Here is a 14,493-nt window from a genome sequence, read left to right on the forward strand (position 1 = left end):
TGTATTACATGACCTTCTTCAGGACACTTACGAAGAATGGATCGATGTGGTTTTCAAAGCTTATACGCTGCAGCAGTTTTGGATAATGGTCATGTTGGCCAACTAAAAGTTGTCACAAGCCAGCAAAGAGTCCATACCTCTCCCAGGACCAATATGGCTACTAGAACTCTGCACATCATCAAGGAACATTCAGGATTACCATTTTCTGTTTCCTGAAGTTGCTGTAGGCGTCAGAGTTTGACCCGAGCCTGGTTCTGATGAAAGGTGTGGAGTAGACTGAATTTTCCCTTGAATGTGAGAGGATGTTGCGAGAACTGGGGATATAATTTGATTCGAAATTGCCTTCTTGAATGACCTAATGTGGTTGCTGAAAATCAGTCCACTTAGGTATGAAGAAATAACAGCCAAGTGGGAGGTGATACCTTTTTATTGAACCAACGTAATACATTTGTGACGAGCTTTCCAGAGCTATTCCTTTTTAACTGACTTGAAGGCTCATCACAAAAGTATTAAATTAGTCCAATACAAAGGTATCACTTGGAATTTGAAGTTTCGTTGACCTTGACTTACACATTGCTCTCTTAAAAGCAAAGAAAATGGGGAAACCTTATTTCAAAATCTTTTTTTATTCAACTGTTATTCAGCAATATACAATACAGTTTATAAACAAATGTCTTACCTTGTTTCCAGTCTTTATTTAAAAATAAATATTATTGACGTTGAATATTAATTATGGTAAGATGTGCCTTTTTTAATCCAAAAATGCCTTGAAAAGAAAATAATTTAATAAAAAGAAGAAACTTCCCCTCCCCAAAATAAAAAAAAACCAAACAATAATTAAAAAAAAACAACCCAAAAAACAAACCCCTATCCACAATAACCTACTAAAATATAATTTTCCCTTCCTTGGAAGGTTTTTGACCCAACTTCTTTCCATAGACGGTTCGTGCAAAACGAATAATCAGAAGGAAAGAAAATTCTGCTATAATTAAGTGTAGAAATCATAGATGCCATGCAGGCGGCAGGGCTTTACGCTGTACCATTTGGAAACGGGATGAATTATTTCAGTGTGTTACTGTACATCGTGTCTGGCGTCTCCAAAAATATTGTTTCTTTTTTTTCCTCTTGTGTGGAATATATCATGCTTTGTTTTTTTTTCGTTTCAGTCTTTTCCTGTCCATCTTTAAAACCACAACTCGGCTTGAGGGTTTGTGAGAGATTCTGGTTGGTTTGGTTGAGGAGGAGTGGATAAATAGTCCATCAGTGGTTCATTAATAAGTGAACCAGCTTATGTAGCATTAACAAGAATGCGTACAGGAGAGGTTCTGTAGCACAAATGGATCTTGTACCTAGAAAAAAAAAAAAAAGCGAGAACATGAGAAAATCAGCTTCTTTTCAGTAGGATAACAGTGATTCCAAATGTCTGTGGCTCACAGAGCGTTTGTTCTAAGTTTCAGCAGCAGGAGAGGAGGGGGAATAGATGAAAGGAATAATTTAGGGGCTTTAGCTCTGGTCTTCAAGAGCTGACAAAAAAAACAACTTGAATTTCAAGATTTCCTTAATGAACATTTATCAAATATATCAGCATAGACTTGGTCAAGGAACCAAGTCTACAGCATAGACTGATCTTTCAGAGTAATCAATCTATAATTTGTATAGTTTGATTACTCTGAAAACCTGACCGTTTTTGCAGCCCACAAAGACCTGAACTGAGAGCAGGGGAACAGGGGACAGAGAAGCCGGGATAGGCAATAAACATTTGTTTCTACTCTGTAGCTCTAAAAGGTTACAGAGTACATAATAGCATTAGATATCCACAGAAAAATATTTCACTTAGCTCCATCATAAAACCCTCCTGAGTCTATTCATTGACAGCTCTCTTAACAGGGCCCTGCTGAAACGCAAATGAGAGAAAAGTTATTTTGTCCTGAAAAAAAGGGGGGAGGAGCAATGCAGCCTGGCCTATTATGGGGCAGCGATGGGCCAGTCCCAATTTTTGGATCCTTGAATCTTGGACCAGTAATCTGCAATTCATTCATTCATTCAAGTTTCCACGATCCCGTCCTGCGACTCACATACCGTGACTGGGGTTCATGGTTCAAAATTTGTAAACTTATTTTAGGCAGTTTCATTCTGAGTAATTTACTGAGTATCAGGTTTTTGTTTTTGTTTTTAAGACATATTTAGACATGTTTTTAAGACATATTTAAAATACCTATTTTGAAGCAGGTAGTGGTGGGTATTGGGGGCGAGGGGCAAAATGCTAGTCATTCTGGCTCAGATATCCACAAAATGTTAACCATAATTTGTGCCTTGTCTGCCAGGAGCTTCCCAACAAGAAACAGAAATACAGAACACGACCCTAGAGAATGACTGCAAGCCCCATGTGGTTTTCCCATTTTCCATATATTTCCTGCAGTAGATCTCTGGCTTTAGCCTACTTTCCCACCACTAGGGGGGGCTTTTGGGCTTGTTCCCGGCTTTCTAGTATTCCTATACTGTTTTGCCCCCGTGGAGCTCTGGCGGTACCCCATGTGGAGGGGGGAGGAGGATGAGGAGAAGGGAGAACTCACACCCTTACCCTGGAGTTATCACCGCGTTCTTCTAGTGGCAGAGAAAATCAGCACAGGGCTTGTGAACTAGGGCATGCTCACAGGCCAACGGTGGCCCTGCCCACTCCGCTAACACAGGAGGGGGGTGAGGCCACCACTGGAACTGTGAGTGCATGTTGGCTCACAGGCCTGACGCCGATTTTTTCTTCTGCCGCTTGAAGACCGGTGCAGCACGGCTCCGCCGGGCCTGATTTTGGTGCTCCTGGTTGTGGTGACACCCTATGCTGGGGCACACTCTGACTGTGCTCCCACCACCTCCACTGGGAAGCTTCTTCATGCATCTACCAACTGCTCAATGAAGAACATCTTATATCAGTTTTTCTTCCCCCCGCCCACCCACCCCTGCAATTTAGCATGGTGCACCAAGCCATGACTTAGTGATACAAAGTAAGGATTCATTTTATGTTTTTGTGATTCCTGTCATGGATTTGCACACGGACTAATCATGATTCATGGACTGCAGTTCACCGAGCAATCTGGCCCGTGCCTCCTTCTGGATGATCTAGGTGCAAGTATAGCTATTATAATAATAAGAACATAAGAACATGCCATGCTGGGTCAGACCAAGGGTCCATCAAGCCCAGCATCCTGTTTCCAACAGTGGCCAATCCAGGCCATAAGAACCTGGCAAGTACCCAAAAACTAAGTCGATCCCATGCTACTGTTGCTAGTAATAGCAGTGGCTATTCTCTAAGTCAACTTAATTAACTTAGCCAATCCTTTTTTAAACACAGCTATACTAACTGCACTAACCACATCCTCCGGCAACAAATTCCAGAGTTTAATTGTGCGATAAGTGAAAAAGAACTTTCTCCAATTAGCATATTAACTTCATCTTTATAGAGGCTCCTTTAAAAAAAAAAAAGGAGTAGAATTACATTGTAAAAACAAATAAGGAGTCTGTCAGAATATAAAGAACCTTGTTCCAGCAGGCCTATGAGTACCAATAATTTGCAATTCCAAATTTCTCTGTGAAAGAAGAGTTAAAGATTCTGCAGCATTAATGCACAGGTAAGTAAGCTGTACTTCAGAGGCGCTGAAGTCTACAAGGAGAGGCTCGCATTATAAAAATGCCACATTTTATTATTGAGGCGCGAGTCAGAATAAACGCTTAGGAGTGAATTTACAAAGCTTTATGTGCATAAAAATGAGCATTTACACATGCAAGTAGGTTCTACTCATGTATTCTGCATTTTATAAAAGTTGCACTTAGGTGGGTATTTTCACTTTCATGCACACACATATACGCATGCAAAAAAAGGAGGCTATAGGAGCTTTCCAGAATGAGACCAAAACTTACATGCACAAATTCCTATTATAAAAGACACATGCACATACATTTGCCAACTTATATTTTTACACCTACTAATCTGTTGAAAGCAATAAACCTGTTTACTATGGGAGGTCTGGATGAACTGGAGTGGAATCAATAAATGTGGATAAAGGTGAACCGGTAGATGTAGTGCATTTGGATTTTCAGAAGGTGTTTGACAAAGTTCCTTATGAGAGGCTTCTAAGACAACTAAAACGTCATGGGATAGGAGGCAGTGTGGATTACAAACTGGTTAAGACGGGAAACAGAGAGTAGGATTAAATGGACAATTTTCTCAGTGGAAAACATAGAAGTGGCAGCAGAAGAAGACCATATAGCCCATCCAGTCTGCCCAGCAAGCTTTCACAGTTATTTTTCTCATACTTATCTGTTACTCTGACCGCTGAGGTCAGGGCCCTTATTGGTAACTTTTTGATTATAATTTTCCTTCCACCCCTGCCATTGATGTAGAGAGACGTGCTGGAGCTGCATAAAAGCAAAGTAACAAGCCCAATTGGTTAGGGGTAGTAACTGCCGCAATAAGCAAGCTACTCCCACACTTATTTGTTTACCCAGCCTGTGCAATTTAGTCCTGGTTGGTTGTCTTAATATAAATCCTCCTTTCTTCATCCCCCCCTGCCGCTGAAGCAGTGAGCTGCGCTGTATATATAATTCAAAGTGGTATTGGTTCGGGGTAGTAACCGCCGCAACAAGCAAGCTACTCCCATGCTTATTTGTTTTCCCAGACTATGCAATTCAATCCTAGTTGGTAGTTGTCTGACTGTAAGTCCTCTTATCTTCATTCCCCCCTACCGTTGAAGCAGAGAGCTGCACTATATATGTATTCAAAGTGAAGTATCAGGCTTAACTGGTTCGGGGTAGTAACCACCGCAACAAGCAAGCTACTCCCATGCTTATTTGTGAATGCAAATCCTTTGTCCCACATTTCCTCTTGCCGTTGAAGCATAGAGCAATGTTGGAGTCACATTAACAGTGTGTATGTTTATTGAATAAGGGTATTAATCACCAGAAAGTAGCCATCATTCCCGCAAGCCACCCCATGCCTCTTCTCTTCATTCACATCCTCTAGACTTTATGGATCCACAGTGTTTATCCCACGCTCCTTTGAAATACTTCACAGTTTTAGTCTTCACCACTTCCTCCGGAAGGGCATTCCAGGTATCCACCACCCTCTCAGTGAAGAAATACTTCCTGACATTGGTTCTGAGTCTTCCTCCCTGTAGTTTTAAATCGTGACCTCTGGTTCTGCTGATTTTTTTGTAATGGAAAAAGGTTTGTCGTTGACTTTGGATCATTAAAACCTTTCAAGTATCTGAAGTTCTGTATCGTATCACCCCTGTTCCTCCTTTCCTCCAGGGTATACATATTTAGATTCCTCAGTCTCTCCTCATAAGTCATTCGATGACCATCCACATTTTTGGTCGCCCTTCTCTGTACCACCTCCATCCTGTCCCTGTCTCTTTGTAGATGCGGCCTCCAGAACTGAGCATAGTACTCCAGGTGAGGCCTCACCAAGGACCTGTACAAGGGGTTAATCACTTCCCTTTTCTTACTCAATATTCCTCTCTCTATGCAGCCCAGCATTCTTCTGGCTTGTCACATTGTTTCGCCAACTTCAGATCGTTAGACAATATCACCCTAAGGTCTTTCTCCTGCTCCGTGCACATCAGCCCTTCACCCCCCATTGAATACATTTCTTTCGGATTTCCACACCCCATATGCATGACTCTGCACTTCTTAGTGTTGAATTTCAGCTGCCATATCTTCGACCACTCTTCCAGCTTCCTGAGTGCCTCAGGGATCTGTACTTGGACTGGTGCTTTTCAATATATTTATAAATGATCTGGAAAGGAATACGACGAGTGAGATCAAATTTGCAGATAATACAAAATTATTTAGAGTAGTTAAATCACAAGCAGATTGTGATATATTGCAGGAGGACCTTGTGAGACTGGAAAATTGGGCATCCAGATGGCAGATAAAATTTAACGTGGATGTGCAAGGAGATGCATATAGGGAAAAATAACCCATGCTATAGTTACACAATGTTAGGTTCCATATTAGGAGCTATCACCCAGGAAAGAGGTGTCATAGTGGATAATACGTTAAAATTGTCAGCTCAGTGTGCTGCGGCAGTCAAAAAAGCAAACAGAATATTAGAAATTATTAAGAAGGGAATGGTAAATAAAATGGAAAATGTCATAATGCCTCTCTATCGCTCCATGGTGAGACCGCGCCTTGAATAATGTGTACAGTTCTGGTTGCCGCATCTCAAAAAAGATATTGTTATGATGGAGAAGATACAGAGAAGGATGACCAAAATGATAAAGGGGATGGAACAGCTCCCCTATGAGGAAAGGCTAAAAAGGGTTGTTCTATTACTGGCATTAGTAGCAAGGGATCTACTTGGTGTTTGAGTACTTGCCAGGTACTTGTAGCCTGGATTGGCCACTGTTGGAAACAGGATGCTGGGCTTGATGGACCCAGTATGGCAAGTTCTTATGAGTTCAGGCTGAAGAACCAGGAAGGTCTGATGACTTGGAGAAGGACTGGGCAAAGTGTTGAACTTACTGCTAAACTGGTTAATTTCATGTATACCCGCATGTTTTAAACTTGGTCAACTTACATAAGTCCTGCCTACTTTTGCACTTAAAATATATGCATGTATGTTTTTAAAATAGGAAAAGTACACACATTCAATGCATGCATTTATTCACACGTAAGCCTACATATGCGCGTTTGTTGCGGGGTAAAGCTACATGTATTTTATAAAATGGGCATGTATCATATGTGCAGGTTACATAAATATTAGCATATATCTGCTCAAAGCCATATTCCCATGCATATACCATGGCATGCATTTGTTTGAAAATCATGCATAGTCTAGCTAGTTGATGTGAAAAGTGCGGTCAGCTAGTGGGAAGGGTTGACTTTGACAAGCCCGGATAAAAATGTGCTGGATGCAAAGTAACACATGAAATCAAGTTTAGAAGGGATTTTAAAATTTGTTCGGGACTTGTTTTGTACTCCTGCCCCGCAATGACAAGTGTACGTGTGTGTGCGCGTGTGTGTGGCAGAAGTACACGATGAATATATTATTTCCCTCATGAGTACACACCCCCTTTTTACCCCAGTGCAACCCCCCCTCTCTCTTCTCCTCCAATTCCCACCCATCTCCCACAGCTCTTTCATTCTCCTCCATTTCTCACCCCACCCCAGTGAAGACCTGTCTCTCTTCTCCATCCTAACCACGTCCAGTTCTCTCTTCTCCTCCCTCCTTCACCCCTTCCTCTCAGCCCTATCACTTTCCTCCCTGTTCCCCCTCTCACTCTTCTCCTCCTCTCTACTTGATCCCTGCTGCAACCCTCTCTCTCTTCTCCTTCTAGCCCTGCTTCTGCTTCTCAGGCACCAAATGTAGCCATAGATACCCCCTCTTCACCCCTTCTCTACCAGGGCCCAATTAGGGCAGAAGACCATCATTCTTCCTAGCTCACCACTTCTGCTGCCTCATGGACCCTGATCAAGTCCATCGACACCTTCTTCCTTCCAGGATCATGATGCAGGCCTAAGAGCTACGTTGTCCTCTAGAGCCCGCTGCTGTTGCCTCCTGTTAGTCCCAGTCAAGGTTGAAGACTACTCTTCCTGCTTGGGGTCCCCCAAACAGGATCAAAGATGGCTTTCACCTTGGGACTGGGTCTACCTTGATAGCCATGAAAACCCACTCACCACAGATGAGTGGGTGACTGCATGCTCACTACCCTGGCTGTATGCAGCAATTTAAAATAGAGCCTTCGAAGCTACATTCCTTGTACAAAAGAAACCTTAGGATGGGAGGACAGGTTGAAAGGAACAACCTCTCAGTAAGGCAGCGAGGAGGAGAGCTACAAACCAAAAATACAGAGGTTAGTCCAGCCCTTTCTAGAAGCAGCTAAATGTCCAGATCTCAGGCAGATAAATGACTCACATAATTCCACATACGTCAGCACAGGATATGCAATCTGCTTGCTGTGAAAGTGTTGTTGAGGGAAAAAACTGAGCTTTTCTCATTTCATTTTAGGATATTAAAGTCACAATAGAAAGAGAAATGGGAGATGGATTTTTTGCTGCTGAGGGGAACACCGGATTTTTTGCGAAGTATTTATTTATATTTATTTAAGTTTTTTATATACCAACATTCAAGACAATAGTCCCATCATGCTGGTTCACATGAAACAGGAGTGCAAAATAAACTTAAACTTGAACAATAGTGCGGAAAAAGCAGTTACATGTAACAAGGAAAATTGAACTTGGAGTGAGAAGGAAAAAGGAAAAGGAAAACCAGCTAATTACATATAATTACATTGTAAGAGGTAGCTAAAAGTGATGTTGATGGTGATGTGTGTTGATTGTTAGGAGTTAAATAATATTGGAGTTAGGAAAAGCCTGCCTGAACAGCCAGGTCTTGAGTCTTTTCTTGAAGGTTGAGAGGCTGGGTTCCATTCAAAGATCTGGGGGGATAGAGTTCCATAAGGTAGGACCGGCTGTGGAGAAGGCCCGATTTCTTAGCGTAATGTGTCTGGTAGTTTTGGCTGGGGGTACTTGAAGTGATCCTTTGTAAGCATCTCTTGTCGGTCTTGTTGAAGTGTGTAATCGGAGGGGGAAATGAAGGTCAATTGGGGCTAGTTGATGGATGTTTTTGTATATGGTGAGAATGGCCTTGTAGATTATTCTGAAGTGGATGGGTAGCCAGTGGAGGCCCATTAGGATAGGGGTTATATGGTCTCTTCTCCTGGTATTAGTGAGTATACGGGCACAGGCATTTTGAACCATTTGCAGTGGTTTGGTGTGTAGTGAGGGGAGACCAAGCAAGATGGTGTTACAATAGTCCAGTTTTGCGAAGATGATTGATTGTAGGATTGTTCTAAAGTCATGAGTATGGAACAGAGGTCTTATTCTTTTCAGTACTTGGAGTTTATAAAAGCAGTCTTTGGTGGTTTTGTTGATGGTAGCTTTCAGGTTCAGGTGATTGTCAATTAGAACTCCTAGGTCTCTCACTTGTGTAGTTTTTGGTATGGCTGGATGAGTGGGGGTGCAGGATCTGTTCTCTGGTGTGATGAGTAGTAGTTCCGTTTTGGATGAATTAAGTACCAGGTTGAGGCTTGTGAGAAGCTGTTTGATATTTTGGAGGCATGTTTCCCAATGAGACAGTGTTTTCGCGAGTGACTCCTTGATGGGGATCAGGACCTGGATATCATCCGCGTAGAGGAAATGTTTGAGCTTGAGGTCAGTGAGAAGTTGGCATAAGGGTAACAGGTATATGTTAAATAAGGTAGGAGATAGGGATGAGCCCTGAGGGACTCCTACTGACGCGGGGTAGAGTGAGGATTCTTTGTTATGAATCTTAACCTTGTATCCTCTATTGCTGAGGAAGGTTCTGAACCACGAGAGGGCAGTGCCTGAGATACCTATGGCTATTAGTTGGTTGATGAGAAGGGAGTGATTGACGGTGTCAAATGCTGACGAAGTGTGATATTTTTCATTTCACCCCCCCCCCCCCATAACAATCCAAAGATATTACGTGCAAGAGCCACCAAGAACGCAAGGATGTGATGCATCTTCCCCCGCCTTTCAAACTGTACAAACTAGGAAACATTTCCAAAGTCCATCCCTCCCCCTCGGCAGCCTGGATAAAGAAATGTGGCTGCTGTGATATTCCACCTGCAAGCACAGAAATACAGGTCAAGGTAACACCTGCCAAAGAAAAACCATGGCCAAGGAGGCCTAGAAAGCATGAGAACAATTTCCAGCTTGCGCCTATCGATCTTTGCTGTTCATGATGCTGTGTGAAAGGAGTAAGAGGAGACATTTCTTTGGTCGGCTTGGAGTTCCCTAGTCCAAGGGATTCTCCTGGCCAAACCAGCACAAAAAAAAAACAAGAGAGAAGGAGGAATGGATACCCTGCGGGTATCGTCACTAGGGAAGAGAAGGGAGAACCCGAGCGACCATTCCAGACGCGCAGCTACAGCAAGCAGCTAAGGAGATGCCTACAAGGTGCACAGGAATGGAGCTGCGAAGGTTTGAGAGCTCAAGAGCAAGACTGAAGAATTCAAATCGGGGACTCCACGTTTCACAGTTTTCAGAGAGGAGACTTTGCATTCTATCCAAGGATAAGGATTTGACGCCAAGATCCAAGATTTACTATTTTTTTTGTATTTCGGCGTGAGACGTACCCAGGTGCCATATTCCATGTATGAATTATTTCATCAGCCAGGTTTTGCTGGAACACCAGATTTGTGTACAAACTGTTTATTCGCACTCAGTAAAGCGACAGCAATGCCCAAGGTCTAGGAGGTTTATTCTCACCCCCCACCCCCCATGGATGGGAATTTGTGAGAAAGATAGTGTGTTACCAGAGACTTAGCTTTAGTATTAAGTGTACCCCGTGACTCACTGATCAGAGACCTGAGTATGAGGGAGAGGGATGACAAAACGTTTAATGTAATCTGTTAAGCTATTTTAATATAAATGAGCTGCTTTGCATGCATTTATATAAATTTGCATGCAACTCACTTCATTAATATTTTACCCGCGTTAATTGAAATGTGTTAGTGTTATTCATAATGCTTAAGCAGCCTTTACTGATAACATGCATTAATATTAATTTAACATGTGTTAAGTGCCAGCTTCTGCAATTAACATACCTTAATGTTCTAATTTATTTTAGCAAATAGCCTGCTAAGTGAGTAAGGACTGTGTGTGTGTGTGTGTGTGTGTGTGTGTCTGTGTGTGTCTGTCTGTGTGTCTGTCTGTCTGTGTGTGTGTGTGTGTGTGTGTTTGTTTTAAAGCTTCTGGTGAGCCCGATATGGGGTGCAGTAACCAGGGCTCTGTCTGGCACTGCTCAACAGGTAGCAGGCAGAATGAAGCCAAAATAAAAAGACCCTTAAGTATGAATACAAGGATGTCAAAGACTGGTGTATTACCCCCGACGGGGAGGAACCAAAGTGCAGAACTCAAACCCCAACTGGATGACAAAGAGTTTAAGGCACCTGTGGACCCTTCACAACCTCCCTCCCACCGAAACAACTGAATTTTGTTTTCTGTGAAGTCTGATTGTTGTTACACGTGCCTTTTTCAAGATGTCTTCTCCTGGTCAGTGCAAACAGAAAAAAGGGTTTTGTCAGTCTGGAAAAATCTGTCAAATCCCATTAATCTGTTCTGAACAGAGGGGCCCCTGCAGATTTTAAAGCTTTCACAGTTCATTACTCTGCACTCGACTTCCATCCACAGTTTTCAGCTCTCTGTATGGGCCAGAAGTACAGTACCTATACCAATGTGTATTATACATAATCCTCCGCAGGAAGAGGCCTTTTATGTTTAACATATGGCATGTTGCACAACATCAGCCATGTACACGGTATATATTATCAATCGGCGTTTTCATCAATCATTATATCACAGTAACTATTTGGTTACTGTACAGTGGCTGTTACTGCTTTAAGCAATGTTTCATTACAGTTCACGGGTGTTACATCTGTTCAAGATCTCTTGGGGAAGGAAAAGCAGTTTCTGTTGTGCACGAGATGAAAAAAAAAAACTTATTTCACCTGCAGTAGGGTGTACCTGGGTGTTTCGGCAGGACGGTCTCCAGTTAGTTTATACAGAAATGCTGCTTTAGCTAAGTGTAGTTACTTCTGGCAAAAGATGCAACAGCATAGAAGAAGACACATAGCAGCAATTGTAGACAAGTAGACCTCCAACTAAGCCTTTGAAAATTTAACCCAAAATGTTATCAAAAATACTATCATAAACATGTAGGCCCAGTTTTGTTATTCCTGCGTATGTTATGTGAATTCTAATGGATTAACACAGAGGTTGGAAAATTAGAGCCCATGGGAACTTTTAATTAATCTGGCCCATGGTTGTCAGACTTCCAGAGAGGATTCACCTCACCCACTCTTTAAATCCTCTCAGCCCCCACAATCCAGCCCCTGGACTGGGCCCCCAAACTGGGCGAAAGGTTTGCCAGCCCTGGACTAGTAGCACTGTGCACGCATGTGCTGTGCAGTCTTGTGTTAGGGGCTGAGGCCTGCCACTGACCACCAATGCCAAAGTGGTGGGGGGGTCTGGGATTTAAATGTGCCCCATGCTAACTTCATGGAGTGCCCTCTAGTCTTCCTATTATCTGAAAGAGTAAATAACCGATTCACATCTACCCGTTCTAGACCTCTCATGATTTTAAACACCACTATCATATCCCCCCTCAGTCGTCTCTTCTCCAAGCTGAAAAGTCCTAACCTCTTTAGTCTTTCCTCATAGGGGAGCTGTTCCATCCCCTTTATCATTTTGGTTGCCCTTCTCTGTACCTTCTCCATCGCAATTATATCTTTTTTTGAGATGCGGCGACCAGAATTGTACACAGTATTCAAGGTGCGGTCTCACCATGGAGCGATACAGAGGCATTATGACATTTTCTGTTTTATTCACCATTCCCTGTCTAATAATTCCCAACATTCTGTTTGCTTTTTTGACTGCCGCAGCTCACTGAACTGACGATTTCAATGTGTTATCCACTATGACACCTAGATCTCTTTCTTGGGTAGTAGCACCTAATATGGAACCTAACATTGTGTAATTATAGCATGGGTTATTTTTCCCTATATGCATCACCTTGCACTTATCCACATTAAATTTCATCTGCCATTTGGATGCCCAATTTTCCAGTCTCACAAGGTCTGCCTGCAATTTATCACAATCTGCTTGTGATTTAACTATTCTGAACAATTTTGTATCATCTGCAAATTTGATTACCTCACTCATCGTATTTCTTTCCAGATCATTTATAAATATTGAAAAGTAAGGGTCCCAATACAGATCCCTGAGGCACTCCACTGCCCACTCCCTTCCACTGAGAAAATTGTCCATTTAATCCTACTCTCTGTTTCCTGTCTTTTAGCCAGTTTGCAATCCATGAAAGGACATCCCCACCTATCCCATGACTTTTTACTTTTCCTAGAAGCCTCTCATGAGTAACTTTGTCAAACGCCTTCTGAAAATCCAAGTATACTATATCTACCGGTTCACCTTTATCCACATGTTTATTAACTCCTTCAAAAATGTGAAGCAGATTTGTGAGGCAAGACTTGCCCTGGGTAAAGCCATGCTGACTTTGTTCCATTAAACCATGTCTTTCTATATGTTCTGTGATTTTGATGTTTAGAACACTTTCCACTATTTTTCCTGGCACTGAAGTCAGGCTAACCGGTCTGTAGTTTCCCGGATCACCCCTGGAGCCCTTTTTAAATATTGGGGTTACATTTGCTATCCTCCAGTCTTCAGGTACAATGGATGATTTTAATGATAGGTTACACATTTTTACTAATAGGTCTGAAATTTCATTTTTTAGTTCTTTCAGAACCCTGGGGTGTATACCATCCGGTCCTACCACATCTTCCAGGTTCACCGTGATTTGGTTCAGTCCATCTGAATCATTACCCATGAAAACCTTCTCCATTACGGGTACCTCCCCAACATCCTCTTCAGTAAACACCGAAGCAAAGAAATCATTTAATCTTTCCGCGATGGCCTTATCTTCTCTGAGTGCCCCTTTAACCCCTCGATCATCTAACGGTCCAACTGACTCCCTCACAGGCTTTCTGCTTCAGATATATTTTAAAAAGTTTTTACTTTGAGTTTCAGCCTCTATGGCCAACTTCTTTTCAAATTCTCTCTTAGCCTGTCTTATCAATGTCTTACATTTAACTTGCCAATGTTATGCTTTATCCTATTTCCTTCTGTTGGATCCTTCTTCCAATTTTTGAAAGATAATCTTTTGGCTAAAATAGTCTCTCTCACCTCAGCTTTTAACCATGCCAGTAATTGTTTTGCCTTCCTTCAACCTTTCTTAATGTGTGGAATACATCTGGACTGTGCTTCTAGGATGGTATATTTTAACAAATTCCACATCTCTTGCACATTTTTTACCTTTGTAGCTGCTCCTTTCAGTTTTTTTCTCTCATTTTATCAAAGTTTCCCTTTTGAAAGTTTAGCACTAGAGCCATGGATTTGCTTACTGTCTCCCTTCCAGTCATTAATTCAAATGTGATCACATTATAATCAAATTACCTCTCTCACCAAATCCTGTGTTCCACTGAGAATTAGATCTAAAATTGCTCCCTCTCTTGTCTGTTCCTGAACCAATTGCTCCATAAAACTGTCATTTATTCCATCCAGGAACTTTATCTCTCTAGCATTACCCGATGATACATTTACCCAGTCTATATTGGGGTAATTGAAGTCTCCCATTATTACCGCACTACCAATTTGGTTAGCTTCCCTAATTTCTCTTAGCATTTCACTGTCTATCTCACCATCTTGACCAGGTGGATGGTAGTACACCACTATCACTATAGTCTTCCCCAACACACAAGGGATTTCTACCCATATTCAATTGTGCATTTATTCTCATACAGGATGTTTATCCTGTTGGACTCTATGCCATCCCGGACATAAAGCGCCACACCGCCTCCCGGGTGCTCCTCTCTGTTATTGTGATATAATTTGTAGCCCGGT

The 14,493-nt window shown here is 42.1% G+C and overlaps 1 protein-coding gene across 1 annotated transcript in view; it reads right to left on the reverse strand.

The window, feature by feature from the left end:
- Positions 1-1,125: 1,125 nt before the first annotated feature.
- Positions 1,126-14,493, reverse strand: part of VSTM2B (V-set and transmembrane domain containing 2B) — a 64,769-nt gene continuing 51,401 nt past the window's right edge. Inside the window, exon 5 of the mRNA XM_029608450.1 lies at positions 1,126-1,349. Within this exon, the coding sequence (XP_029464310.1) occupies positions 1,261-1,349 (89 nt within the window). The 3' untranslated portion in view covers positions 1,126-1,260. The remainder of the gene's footprint in view (positions 1,350-14,493) is intronic.

This window comes from Rhinatrema bivittatum, chromosome 7, assembly GCF_901001135.1.
Source record: "Rhinatrema bivittatum chromosome 7, aRhiBiv1.1, whole genome shotgun sequence".
NCBI lineage: Eukaryota > Metazoa > Chordata > Amphibia > Gymnophiona > Rhinatrematidae > Rhinatrema > Rhinatrema bivittatum.